The sequence below is a fragment of the Syngnathoides biaculeatus genome, chromosome 4, assembly GCF_019802595.1.
Source record: "Syngnathoides biaculeatus isolate LvHL_M chromosome 4, ASM1980259v1, whole genome shotgun sequence".
Lineage (NCBI taxonomy): Eukaryota > Metazoa > Chordata > Actinopteri > Syngnathiformes > Syngnathidae > Syngnathoides > Syngnathoides biaculeatus.
The window spans coordinates 27,495,701-27,510,325 of record NC_084643.1 but is presented as its reverse complement, the minus strand read 5'-3'; the positions used below and the strand labels follow the sequence as shown (position 1 = coordinate 27,510,325).

At 43.9% G+C, this 14,625-nt stretch overlaps 1 protein-coding gene across 1 annotated transcript in view; it reads right to left on the bottom strand.

The window, feature by feature from the left end:
• Positions 1–14,625, bottom strand: part of LOC133498840 (uncharacterized) — a 38,357-nt gene that overhangs the window by 937 nt on the left and 22,795 nt on the right. Inside the window, exons 7-18 of the mRNA XM_061816031.1 lie at positions 13,547–13,696; positions 12,794–13,128; positions 9,701–12,718; positions 8,482–8,621; positions 8,301–8,409; positions 7,703–7,809; positions 5,711–6,055; positions 5,542–5,641; positions 4,601–4,732; positions 3,954–4,040; positions 3,407–3,505; positions 33–65 (exon numbers count right to left, since the gene is read on the bottom strand). Coding sequence (XP_061672015.1) covers positions 33–65; positions 3,407–3,505; positions 3,954–4,040; positions 4,601–4,732; positions 5,542–5,641; positions 5,711–6,055; positions 7,703–7,809; positions 8,301–8,409; positions 8,482–8,621; positions 9,701–12,718; positions 12,794–13,128; positions 13,547–13,696 — 4,655 coding nt within the window. The remainder of the gene's footprint in view (positions 1–32; positions 66–3,406; positions 3,506–3,953; positions 4,041–4,600; positions 4,733–5,541; positions 5,642–5,710; positions 6,056–7,702; positions 7,810–8,300; positions 8,410–8,481; positions 8,622–9,700; positions 12,719–12,793; positions 13,129–13,546; positions 13,697–14,625) is intronic.

Here is a 14,625-nt window from a genome sequence, read left to right as displayed (position 1 = left end):
TGTGATGTTTGGTATAACTTGTGTAGACTTACTTTCCTGAGGCATCCTTTAAATCTGTGTCCAGCCTGGTGTGTGGCAAAGAGGGCAAAGAAGAGAGATTAATGAGGGGTGGGGAAGAGTGGCTAGGGTCTTTGCAGAACTGCCAGGAACTCTTTCCAGGGGTGGTTGAGCTAAAGAACGTTGATTGGTAGAGATACCTCTGTAGGTGTTTACTTTTTCATTCACAGGGCTCGAAATGAGAGGATGAACATCCATCCATCCATTTTCTTTTAACGCTTATTCTCCCGAGGGTCGCGGGGAGTGCTAGAGCCTATCCCAGCAGTCAACGGGCAGGAAGCGGGGTACATCCTGAACTGGTTGCCAGCCAATCACAGGGCACGTGGAGACCAACAGTCGCACTCAAAATCACACCTATGGGCAATTTAGAGTGTCGAATTAATGTTGCATGTTTTTGGGATGTAGGAGGAGACCCACACAGGCACGTGAGAACATGCAAATTCCACACAGGCAGGGCCGGGATTGAACACTCGTCCTCAGAACTGTGAGGCAAACGTTCTAACCAGTTATTCCACTGTGCCGCCCCTGCAAATTCTTTGCCTGGATAATATTCAGTAAACGGAAAACGCCCATGCCTGCTTGGACTCGGACCTCTGCTCCAGAGCGTAACAGTTGCAGCGGTGGACCTTGCCGCCGGGGTGACTGCAGATCCGTGCCGCCAAGAGGTCCGCCAATGCCACAATTGATCGGTGTTTGAAAATCTTGCTTTACCAGTAACACCACATAATGGTGGCTCTGTGAATGGAAAAGGATTTGCCTACAGTGGTCTGTCAACCAGAGAACTTTCTTGAGAAAAGCTCACCCCCACAAATAAATCCTGGAAGGCCCTACTTGCTAAGAAGAAACAGATAAAACAGGGGGAACCTAAGAAGTCTTTTTCAGTTAGGATGCAGGCTAGCTCGGAAAGTTCCTGAAAAGGTTCCTGGGCTGGGAAAGCCCCAAAAGCAGAAAATGTGGCGGGATATTATAGAAATAAACTCTTGACAATGAAGAAGAATGGCAAAACTGTTTAATTATTAACATTAACTGACAGGCATCCTGACACCATCAATATGTTTGACTATCACAACATTCCAAAGTGTGCCAGATGCTACGCCTGCCTGACAGTAACACAATGAAGGGAAATAAAGCCACAAATTGTAATGATTGGAACTTAATGTTGAGTTTGGCTCATAATATGAAGACTATTACTTATTGTTACTGTCAAGGCAATTTTTTGCTTGGGTATTCTACGACAATAATAACTTGGACTAGCAGATATTTTTAACTTTGGAGCACATCATAGATGTGTTTTAACATAGATACAAATTTCCAAGAATAACATTTAATCGAAAATAGAGTACATATGGTAGTGTCCATTTATAGACATGTGCCCTTATGAGGTGGGGCATGGTGAGGTCTGCGTTTCAGTGTTTGGGCATGGGCTGTGGCTAACAGCAGCTCCTCCATGAGTGTGCTATCTTATTGATGTTTTACTCTTCTCCCAACGTTTAATGTAAAAATTTGATGTAAAACCCATGGTAAAACGATCGCTTTAAAAAAAAAGGTGAATCACTAGATAACATGGGTAACACTGTAATTACCTATCTTAAGAGTTTATTCTATAAACATGATTTAAAATACCTTAATATCTTAAAAAACTCGTTTTACTGTACATCATTACCCTGTGGATGCCCATGAAATGAAGAATCACAACCCAGGCTAAACTCAGCTTCTCTCCAACAAAGAAGGTTGCACCTCAGTACTTCAACATAATGTACTTCCTTGTCACTGTACTACAGTAGTTTCCTATTTAGACAGGGCTTTAGGAGCATCTGGTAACATCTTAGGGCATTGAGCAAATACCACATACCTTTATAGTTTGTCTGCAAAAATGCATGGGATATGTTCAAGAGGGACAAAAAACACCAATTATGGCAGACACACATGCAATCAAATGTGCAGAGCAGGCAAAGAGATTTAAGACACAAATGTATCAACTGGACCGTAGAAAAGTTCACGAGTTTGAGACCGACTGCATCAAATGATCCTGAGTACAGTAGAGTCCCTTTGGTTCTCATAGATGCAAGAGTGGATGCCGCCCTCTACTGGGCATACTTTACAATGGAACATTGACAAGCTCAGCACACAAAGTTGTGAAACTCATTCATCCATCCATTTTCTTAGCCACTTATCCTCACGAGGGTCGCAGGAATGCTGGAGCCCATCCCAGCTGTCGGCGGGCAGGACAACCTGAACTGGTTGTCAACCAATCGCAGGGCACATCGAGACAAACAGCCGCACTCACAATCACACCTAGGGGCAATTTAGAGTGTCCAATTAATGTTGCATGGTTTTGGGATGTGGGAGGAAACTGGCGTGCTCAGAGAAAACCCACGGAGGCAAGCGGAGAACATGCAATCTCCACAGAGGCGAGGTGAGAAAGTCAGTGTTTGTAAATTTACAAATCTTACTGAAGTACATGAAATTAATTTGTGCTTCATTTGTCTTTATCTCATATTTATTCCTTCATTCATCTTTCCTTCCGCTTATCCTCACAAGGGTCGCGATGGTGCTGGAGCCTATCCCAGCTATTTTCGGGTGTGAGAGGTCGCCAGCCAATGGCAGTTTACCTAATAATGTTTATATTCTAAATAGATTAAGGTTTTGCCCGCACCATAGAAGAGGACCTTGAAAAAATAATCGTATAATTTAATAGCAATATTTTCAGTACCGCTTATCTTAACTAGGGTTGGGGCCATGCTGGAGCATATCCAAGCTGATTCTGGGCGAGTGGCAGGGTAAACCTTGAACTGGTTGCCAGCCAATCGCAGGGCACACAGCGAAACAACCATTCACACTCACTATCGTATCTATGGCCAAGCTAGTCTTCAACTAACCGACCGTGCATGTTTTTGGAATCTGGGAAGAAACTGTAGTGCCCAGAGAAATCTCACGCAGGCACGGGAAGAACATGCAAACTCCACACAGATGAGGCTGGATTTAAACCAGAGTCCTCATAACTGTGATCTGAACGTGCTAACCAGTCGTTCACCGTGCCACTCAACAGCCTTATTGAGAAAAAGAAATTTGAAATTAGATTATTCTCCAATCATTTTCACACCTAGTGTATTGTATGTTTTATTGAAATGTTTTTGGTATTTATTAACCAACTATAGCTATTGACATGGATCATACACGAGGCAGTTGTGTGCTGTTATAGTGTGTTTTTGTACAGTATTGATGGTTCCTATGACTGTGACATGATTGCGGGGATATTAAGAGGTGGATTCAGCCGGGTGAATCCCAACTGAAGACCCGGGTGTCAAATACATGGCCCACAACTGTTACAGTATTTATAAAAACTTACTTGACAATGCTGGGCGGAATGTGGACGTACTCCATTGGGATTATCTGTCCCAACTCCTGCAGGCTGCTCACGTACTTGATTTTACTGCTGAACTTGGAGCTGAACACAAAACACAATGTTTTACAAACACATATAACTGTAAATGACCTCATTTCTATTAACCAGAGGTGGCAAAAGTACTCATGCTCTGTATTTAAGTGGAAGTACAGATGCTTGTTTTTGTATTCTGATATGTGTAGAGGATTTAAATCAATCAAGATCACAGCAACAATTGATTTTCTCTCTCTCAATTACATTCTTTTTACGTGGCGTTGTTATCCAAGGATGTTGAAAAAAAAAGAACAACCTATTATTACAAACTAGTAGAAAGTACAGACATCTGCTTTCAAATCCAAGGAGTAAAAGCAAAAAGTGGTCAGAACAATAAAGTAAAGTAAGTAAAGGACAGATACCTGCAAGACCTACTTAAATAAAGTAGCACAAGATTTGTATTTGGTTTCTTCCCATCAGAGCTTCAGGATTAACTGTGTGGAAAAATGCAATTAACCTTATGAAAGGTCTGGTGATGCCCAGCAGTGTTCTGATGAACCAGGAGGGATGGACGATGATAAACATCTTCAGGTTCTTCTTTAGCCTGAATGAAGTGAATGTCACCATTGAGAGCAGTCAAAAACTTTAAAGCTGAATACAGTAGGTAACATTTGGATCTCAAAGGAACACCTTAACAATGGCAGGCTGACATTACATAGGCCAGTCGTAGCTATTCTGATACCATGGCAACCCATGAGTCTCACTGTTAGGATGATGGTGGAAGGAAATAAGGAAGGAACTAAGGAGGGACGATAGAGATCGGGGAGGATAGAAGGAAAGGACGAACATCTGAAGGGCATAGGGGCCAAATTAAAGCAACGAAGGAAAGGAGACAAGGTGGGAAGGAACCCTGGCTTGAAACTATGATTTGAAACCCTGGCTACAAAACCTTAACCCAGACTGCAATCTCTAACCTGTGGACATTACACGAGCCAATCACAGCTATCCTGCTGGGAAGGCAAGCATGAATCCCATTGCTGGGGATAACTGTGGAAAAGTCAGGCCATCTCTGATGCTCCTGATAGTGTCATTGCTCACAATGTAGTTCAGGGAAGTGTCATCAGTAGGTACAGCTTGTCCAATCTGTAAAAAATGGACGGTCACCTCCTGTCAATCATCTGGTAGCACTTCTTCATCCACGTAAATCCCGGCATCCTGCGGCGTGGCGTGGCACCGTTCAGGTAGACAATCATGTAGTCCTCTGCCACCATTAACTCCAAGGTGCTAATAACATACCTACACAATACGCAAATCATAAAATTGATCATTAAGGCTGCAAGAAATGAAGAACAGTCCCTTCCACCCACTTTTTGACAGAGGACTCACAATATGAGGATCTTTAAATTATTATCGAACTTTAATGCCATTATACCCATGGAAAAAAAGTTGGCAATTTAGCATCACCCAGCTTTGTAGTTTACCTGGGAGAGTTCATTTGGGTGAATTCCTAAGTCAGAGTTTGCTCAAAATGACATCTTCAAAACAAAATTTGTTTTTTTTCCAAGCATGGTTCCTTAATGCATTTTGGTGTGTCCCGTTATGATAGACATATCTTCCCAATTTTGTGTTGATCAGCACAACTTTGCAAAAATACATGAAAGGTGTAAACTCCACGAATTAAGGCCAGACCCCAGATTCAAACCCCTAACCTCAGAACTCTGAGTTGAATGTGCTAACCACTCATCCATCATGGCAAACAAAAATGTAACACAACACAATTAAAGAGAATGTAAAGTCATAACTGGGTATATATAAATGTAACTACTGTAAACATACAGTAATATTGGTCTGTTGAATGTGTGCCTTTACAAGTGTGGCCTAGTGAATGACAACCGGAGCTGGAGTCCAGTTGTCTGATAAGACAGAAGTGTTGTTGTTTTCTATTTGTATTTTTATTGCTCTGCAAGCAATAAAAGCAAAAGCAAAAGAAAATTACCAGCGACAGTGGCTCTCCTTACTCTCATTGACCCCGGGGCTTGTAAAACTCTTAAATTAAAACAGCAGAGTATTATAATACTACTAGTAGTCAGTGCAGTTTCACTCACAAGAAGAGGTTTTCCATTACATAGTTGTAACTATCACAGTCGCTGTCAGGCAGAAAGCAGGCTGCAAACACGATGATGGCGTTCTGCTCGGCATAATAACCTGACATGTAAAACGCGGTGTTACACAAGGGAGCTGTGAAAAGGTTTCAAGTATGCATCAGTTTTTTACCTCCATGAGAGATGACCCTCTTGTACGCCTCAATTGACTTCATGTCGATGCGATGCTCCTGCTCGCCAATCACCACGCTCCTCCATAGCTGACTATCCTCGTGCCTGACCTGGCCCCCAGCCGCAGGGGCGGAGTTGTCACACTCCTCCTCAGACGTGTCTAGCTCCTCGATGTCAACGTCCAGGTCGTCTCCGGTGTCCAGAGCCGCCTCCTCTTCGTCCGTGTCCAGGGCATGCTCTGAGACCGGGGAGCCTTCGCTGCGGTCTGGTGGCACGCTCATAGGCGGCACCACAAGCTTACGCCTCGGACTGGACCCCCCCGACACATCGGCAGAGGAGGAAGGGTCTGCCACAAAGTAGAAGAAATGGGTATCCAGACCGTTTATTGATATTGTGGACTGCGGACCGTTCTCGCTACAGCACATGATTTTCTACCCAAAGCATCTGTTCATCATTCAAACCAAATTATATTGTTGATATTAAGGTGGTAGTTTTTTATGGGTTTTTACAATATACAGGCAATTCTGAATTTCTACTCGAGCACCTTCACTGAAGTACATCATTGTGCTGCAAATATGTAGGGCAGGAGTCAGGTCTACAAGGTAGAGTTGCAGCCTCATTGAAAGCAAGAAGAAGCAGACATCCTCCTGTAATTGCTGATGTTCCCTCAGAGCAGAAAGAATATTTGTCCGAGTATTGTTATTTGCACTGTTTGTATGTGTTGCTGCTCTGTGTGCGTTAAAGTAGCAGTTGTTTCAAGGTTTGTGATTACCATAAAATCTATACCACCGCTCAGCCAACTTTTTAAAGGGGAGGTCCGGTCGTTTGGATTAACAAGGTATCCGATAGGTCATGTCATATGTACTGTTCCTTGAAAATCTGAGGTTAATCCAATATCATTTAATGGTGTTTTGAGAACATTTTTATCGGCAATTGCGAATTTTCATGGGCGCCACCATTTTGGCGCGTCACATGACCTATGTGACGTATTATGTGCGCAAACAAAGAAATCATCGCCGGTTTGTAGTGTCTCGTTGCAATTCTTTATTGTAATATATTACAAGGGTCGGGATCAGATGGTAAAGCGTTGGCCTCACAGTTCTGAGGACCTGGGTTTGATCCCGGCCCCGCCTGTGTGGAATTTGCATGTTCTTCCTGTGCCTGCATGGGTTTCCTCCGGGCACTCCGGTTTCCTCCCACATCACAAAAACATGCAACGTTAATTGGACACACTATAAATTGGCCCTAAGAGTGATTGTGAGTGCAGCTGTATGTCTCTATGTGCCTTGCGATTGGCTGGCAACCAGTTTAGGGTATACCCTGCCTCCTGCCCGTTGACAGCTGGGATAGGCACCAGCACTCCCCGTGACTCTTGTGAGGATAAGCAGCTAAGAAAAGGGATGGATGGATGGATGGATGGATGGATGGATGGATGGATGGATGGATGGATGGATGGATGGGACATCCCCCTATACCTGAAGGCAGAGGGAGGTGACCCACTCATCCACTGGGGTGAACCCCAACAAACAGGTACCAAGCCAGGGAGCAATAAGTATACCCACACCTGCTCGGCGCCTCTCACCATGGGCAACCCCAAAGTGGAAAAGAGTCCAACTCCTCTCAAGTAGATGGGTACCAGAGCCCAAGCCCTGTGTGCAGGTGAGCCCGACTATATCGAGCCAGAACTTCTCCCACGCACACCAGGTTGGCTCCTTCCCTGCCAGAGAGGTGACATTCCACGTCCAGGCAAGAGAAACCCACACCCAATTATTTTATCCGTCATAGGTTTCACCGAGGATCTGCCTGCCATGGGTAACCCCACCAGGGACATGAAGCCCCAGACAACTGAGCTTCTAGGATAATTGGGACAAATAAAATCCTCCACCACAATAAGGTGATGGTTCAAGGAGGAGCACACAGATGTAGTCCTGTACAATTATGTAACTAACTTACACAATGATCTTTTGTTGTTGTTGTTTTTGTTTATTTTTACCTTCCCTGTTCTCTGTATCCCCAGCTTCCTCACTGGAGGTCCTCCTCATCATCTTCATAGCTGTCATAGTCATTCCCGCTGCCGAGTTGTCTTCGCAGTGGTCTCGCCTGTTCCAAGGCGAACACAATCGATGACATTAATGACCACCGCTAACACTGTAACCACATGCACAAACAGATACCGCAAAAAGTAAAAGGACAAAACGATAATCAAACGACCGGCTGAGATAAAGTATTTTTTGTGTATTCATGACAAAACTGCACGTGATTGGTTTAGAGACCACAATAAAACCCATCAGGTGTCTGCTTTGCAATTGCTGAAGTTAATTTTTTTTTCTGAGTGTGTTTTATTGAGTTTATTTTTTTATTGCCCCAATTTCAGAAATTTGGGCTCATAGGTGTCCAAGTTAGTTGCACTATAAAGTCCTTTGTACTCCTCAAAAAGTCATACGGCGGATTTGTAGGATCACGCCAGAGTACACCGGAAACACTTTAAACGAGATCGCCGTATGTGTATATATTTTCTTCACTGCTTATCTTCATTAGGGTTGCGGACGTTCTGTAGCCCATCTCAGCTAACTGTGCGCAGGAGCACTGACCTGGACATGAGGAAGTGGGCGTATCCCTCAGGCACATACTGGACACGGTTCTGATGTTCGGGGTGTTTGTGTTCGCTATGACAAGGTTTGAAGTCACACTTTTGCTCAGCTACGAATTCCACAGGTGGGTCTTGAGTTGAAAACTCGGCATAGATGTTTGAGGCATTCTTTGCAGACTCACAGCCTTCCAGGTTTTCTGTCCTTTGGTCAATGAGGTGGTAATTGTAACCACTTTGTGGTGGACCCTGAGCTGTTGTCCACTGTTGTGTAGTGGAATGACTGGTCCGATGGGGTAACAGTTGTGATGTCATATTTTGGCATCTGGAAAACGAGACAGAGAAGCCAAACTTCACTATCACAGTCACCTAATACACAGTGGGAAAAAAAATTCAACAACCTTTTTCACAATTAACCATCACCCTTCCGTCAAGTAAACGTGGTTCCAATTTGGTAGCAATCGGAGAAAATTTCAAGGATGAATCACTCTTTGAAGGACACCTGGAAATGGCCAACACGACCCTAAAATTGCTGCTTAAAACCCAAATCACAACCTTCCAGTACATTTTTCGTACATCAGTTCTTAAAACATTTTTTGCGGGTTTAAGTATGATACAATTGCACACCAATATTTTGTGTTGCTCCATTTCAAAGAATAACTAATGCTCCTGCTAAGTTTCTAAAAAAGTCAAAACATTTTAAATTCCCAACACACGACGAGAGAAAAGACTGCACAGGCACCTCATCAGGGAGCAAGTGAAGTTGTTTGCATTTGCTGCGGTGGGACTCCAGCTGCAGCAAGGCAGGAAATGCATATTCAATGAGGTGTAAACTCATTTATAAACACACACTGAGAGACCCAGGTCACTGATTGATTACATACACCTAAAAAACAATTTCCTAACATTCAAACAGCACAAAACTGTCTTAGTAATGTGAAAAACGACTGAAAAGCTGGGATCAAAATTCGCCTTTTAGATTTACATTGGGTAGTCCAGACATACAAAAAGAAGGTAAGTAGTAATTTGCTATTATTCCCCAAGGGTACAATACAATTTAAATGTAAAACTATTGTGAAACATTGCACTGGGTAGAATTTAATTTTGGAGGGGCCACTATTTAAAAAAACTATAACAAAACCTGGGTCGATAGTGAAAATAAAACCATGGCGACCACTGTTGAGAGTGCAGCTGCTTCGTGGTCAAAGTTCTGGGTTGAATGTCGGTTTTCAACTTTCTCCATCAAGGAGTACTGTGACTTCCTCTCACAATTTAAAAAAATATGCATCTGGTGATCATTCCAGGATGCACCCTGTCTAACACAAAGAGTCCTTTGCAATAGGCTCTAGCTCACTCACAATCCTGAAAGGGAAAAGTATTTGAGAATGGATGTGCGATACTTACCCTAAATTCAGAGAACGGCTTTGGTGAGAGGGCCACCAATCTCTGACATCATGTCCAACTGAGCGATCATTAGTCCTTCCATTTTGATCATCATAACAGCTGTTTGGTGGAAGTGGACAACTTTCAACCAACTCCTCTGTGAAACTCAACAGATCGTGAGAACTTTGGACCGTTGTCAGTTTTTCCTCCTGCTCTTCCTCATTGTTCTCCTCCTCCATCAAATCTCCGGAAAAGGGTAATCCAAGGGCCTTGTTTCTGGGGACGTCCGATTCGCTTGTGAGGGTGCTAACCAAGGAGCTGGTGTGAGAGCCGACAGAGCTGTTGGATGATGATCGCGATGTGTCTCGTCTCGGTAACTCAACTCCCAAGACTGGATGGGACTCAGTAAAATTGACCGGTGAGTGGCCACTGTCTGAACCTGAGTCATCCATGGAGATTTGGGAATGGACATAAACCTCCTCTCTGGTTCTGAGGAAGTGATCTGATGGATGCCTTAATGAGGGTGACAGGTTTCGGCCACTGACGGTGGTTTTATCTTCGTAGTGGCCTTCTTCTAATTGGGTTTCACTTGCAGATGTTGGCCTTGACTCTGACTGCAGAAAAGTTTCTCTGTCGACCCTGATGCGATTGTCGTCCTCCCTAGTTGAGTGATCATTTTGAATCTGTCTGCTTTGCTCTGTGGTTGTCTGATTCTGAGATTTCAGTACTGAAACGGCATAGGAAAGCATGTTAAATGTTTCCATGGGCTTCCTTAATCCTTCTGATTGCCCCGTGGTGTCTTTGGGATCACTATCAGTTGCCTTTACTGTTCCTGGAACAATGATATAGTCCATTTCAAGGCAAGATGACGAATCCCCATCAGAATTGGACCTGAGCTCGTCTCGACTGCCTGGGCTCAATTTGAGTGTATCTCCGTCAACACCAGGGCTGGGGCTGAGCAACTTTGTCTCTCTTGTGTAACCCTCTTGGCTTTGGCTATTAACAAGTGTTATCTTGCTTGATGGTGATGATGGTCCAGAATTTTCTGGTTTACTGGACAAAAAACTAGTCAAACTACCTGGGCTTTGTGATAAAGAATCCTCACTCTGGATTTGATGTCCATAACCTTCTACCAAATCTGACTGGGTATCCTCTGAAAATGTCTGAGAGTTGTCAAACAGAACAAATGGTGAACAAAGCTCAACAGAGTCTTTGTTCTCAGTTGAATTTAACCCACTCTGTCCCTCAAAAAGAAATATGTTTTGTGAAGAGATTCCATCTGATTCTATCTGGTCCTCTACAGGTTTGATCACAGCGATGAAAGGGCTGGACTGTTCTTCAAGTTGTATCAGATCTACAACAGGACCCCAGTGAATCTCAGGGGAGGATGAAATGCTCAAACTGCAATCTCCTATGTTATCATAGTCTGAGGTGGAGAGGACCATGTGAGGAACAGGAGGATTCCCAGCTGGTTCATAGTCTTCTATGTCTGATATTCTCCCTTCTTCCCCTTCTATGACTATTTGGACATTCTGCTTTTGACTAGTCGATCTGACCTCTTTGTCCTGTTCTACTGTTTCTGCCTCTTTTCCCTGCTGTTTCATTGCAAGAGTTTCTCTTCCATCCACTAAGCCAGGGTGACTATGGTCCTTTCCATTTGCGTGTCCTTCTGGACTTGCAGATGAAGAGCTGTCTTCTTGTATGGTCGTGTTCCACATTTCCATGCCCCCATAAGAGAATCCCTGCGGACTTTCCACAGAAGTACTCCCTCCCATGTTGGGAGCCGCCCCAGCGAAGGTCTCAGAGTCTTCAGACAAATTGTTGGGGGTCGTGAGAGGAGAAAAACTGTCATCCCTGATCGTTGTATTCCACATCTCAAGTGATTCTGGGTAAGAAGTGGTGGTTCTGCTATCTGATTTCAGAAAGCCCTTCTGTTCCAAATAGGTCCAGAAATCCATTGACTGCATTGGTCTACCTGCTTTACTCCCCCGTGATTCGTCATTGTCCTCTTTTGATGTGTCTGGCGTTAACGTGTTGAGCATCATTTTCTTCTTCTGAAATGGACATGCTGTTTCTTTGACTCTAAACACACAAGTGTTATTTTCTACTTCCTCTTCTGGCGGTGTCATCTGCAGATCAGTCACGGTAACCGGGTTCCACTTATCACTATGCACGGAATCCGGTTTCCACTTTTCACAGGATTCTGTCTGTTCAATGATTAGGCTAAGCTGTGGTTCCAGGCTCCAGTCCCTCTGTGACCTCCCTTCCCAAGTCGGTTTCCTATCATCAGGATCTTTGCCGTTTGCTTCCTCCAGATTTTGAGGGCTCTCTGATTCTTTGGCTCTGTTCAAGGCATCATTGGAGGAAGGGGTGTCGAAACCAAGCTCATCCCACGTTTCAGACAAAGAAGACGAGATCCTCTCCTTGTGCTGTAGGCCACTGATCCTCTCTGCCACGTCTTCAGGGAAAAACCTGGCACCACCACTGCCGGACAGGTGATTGCCAGCCAAGCTGTTGACCGGGGTGGGAGGAACCACTGTCTCAATCATCTCTACAATCTGACATTCCACATCACGAGAAGTCTCCCTACTTTCCAAACTGTCCAAAGAACCAGGATCAGATAAATCCACTATGTTTAGTTCTTCATACTCCGACAGGCTGGAGCTTTCCGGCGTTTGCCCATCATCATCTGCTTTTCCGTCAGAATACTGGAGGACGTGATGTGGATGAAGTGGATCGGAATGAAACTGATCTAAGTGGTCCTTTCTCTTTTTGTTGGAACGCTGATGCCACCTCCTCTCAGGCGGCAGAGGAGGTGTAAGGGACAACAAACCAAGAGGAGAAGGGTTCCTCAACAGGAGGCCCCCAGGACCTGCCGCTGCCCCCAAAATCTCACCGACCGGGCTTTCATCACTGAGGAACACTGAGCTCTCCTTAGAGGAGCGGCTGCTGCGGATGGTGTTCATACCACTGTCGGGGCTCACCAGCTCTACACTTGCTCTGACTCCTCCAGGATCATCCTCTCCTTCTTGTGCACCCCTACGGAAACATGAAAATTGAAGGTTGGATGCGCTGAAAAAGTTGAATCTTTGAGTACTTGGCCTTTTTACCCACCTCTCTGTTGCTTCCACATCACCATCACCTCTGTTAGCTCTCTCTGTGTCCGAGGCATCCATGTCATTGATACCAGATGAGCCCTGGGAGAATTCTACACTGCCTGCCACACCCTCGGTAGAGGATGTCCTGCTGCTGGGGTGACAAGCTAACACAGAGCTCCGCCGATCAACAAACTCTTTGAGGAGGCCTTGGACCTCGTCCTCCAGCATCAGTAACGACGCACCCGAAGGTGAGAAAGCATTTAGTTGGACGTGGTAAACCTGCAGACATGCCAAGGTTTCCGGTTGGCTGGACAGAGACAAGGTGGAGGTCTCCTCAAGCTGACAGCAGATCTGCAAAGACAGCCACCCATTTGGAATATTTGATTTGCTCTCATATTTGTTTTTTCAAATCATAAAGACAGAACAGTGTGTTTTTTAAAGGAGAAATATTGTGGTCCTTTTATTTACATGTGGCCCAACTTAGTTTTACGAGTAACAAGCCGCAGCTCTATTCAATCTTTTTGCTTTGTGTTGCACCAAAAGTTATTTAAAAACTGTGGAATAACTCAAACATGTGCTCTAATTCTTGATTCTTGAATTTTTTTTGGCTAAAGCAGGTCAAAAATATGATATTGAAAAATCTGGGAACTGTTAAAAATGCATAAAACCCCTTTACAACCTAAACTAAAACCTGAGTGGCACACTAAGTAAAGCTTTCAGCAAAGTGGAAGTTTCCAGTGTATGTATCACAGTTGTCTTTCAGATTCACCTGGTTGAGGAGTGCCACGTTGTTGGAGTATACCACCACCTGCAAGCGAGGAGGACAAACTGAACCTTCTACTGCCAAGAGAAGTGTCAACCCATCGTAGCCATGCCGACTGCAAAAGGATTTCAAGGAGTCTTCGTAACCTCGCCAGCGCTGGGAAACAGTAAATAAATACCAAGATCTGTAGCCAAAAACACTTGACAGACACTCACTTTTTAAACTTTCAATACCTTACTGTTAATAATACTTTATTTCTGTGAAACTGTGAGTGAATGGTGAAGGGCTCACTGTAGACTGCAATGTGGAATTAATTGAATTGTTGGAAATTAAAATGTGAGACACGAAGTTGGAATGGTTTTAATTGGTCAGAAAATGTGGTAGAAGGTAAATGTGTAATTTACCTCATAATTAGGGAATTTTATTGTGAAAATGATTTGAGAATGGGATGAATAATTCCCTACAAATACTGGGTAAGATTAATAGTTACAAGATTTAATGGTTTAAATCGGCTGAGAAATGTGAAAGGAGGAGGTGGATATGTAAAATATCTCTTAAATTGGGACTTTTATTGTGAAATTGTGAGACCTGAGGGAATGTAAAGAATAAAGGTCCTAAATGTGCTGAATATTGTGTAGTTAGAATGGTTTCAGTCCATTAAAAAACAATATAGTACAATATGATAGCACAACTACATGTTTCCTTTTAATTTTAACTTCCTGAAAAAGAAAATAAGGCAGCGTGGTGAGACAACTGGTTTCTAGCGTTAGCCTCACAATTCTGAGGACCGGGGTTCAAATCCCGACCCCGCCTATGTGGAGTTTGCATTTTCTCCCCATGCTAGCGTGAGTTTTCTCCAGGCACTCCGGTTTCCTCTCACATCCCATAAACATCCAGTATCTGATGACTCTAAATTCCTCCTAAGTGTGTTTGTGAGTGTGGCCGTTTGTCTATATTTCCTGCGACTGGCTGGAGACCAGTTCAGGGTGTACCCGAAGATAGCTAGGATATGTTCCAGCACTCCCGCAACCCTTGTGAGGATCAGTGGCTCTGAAAATGAATGAATGAATGAATGAAAAAGAAAA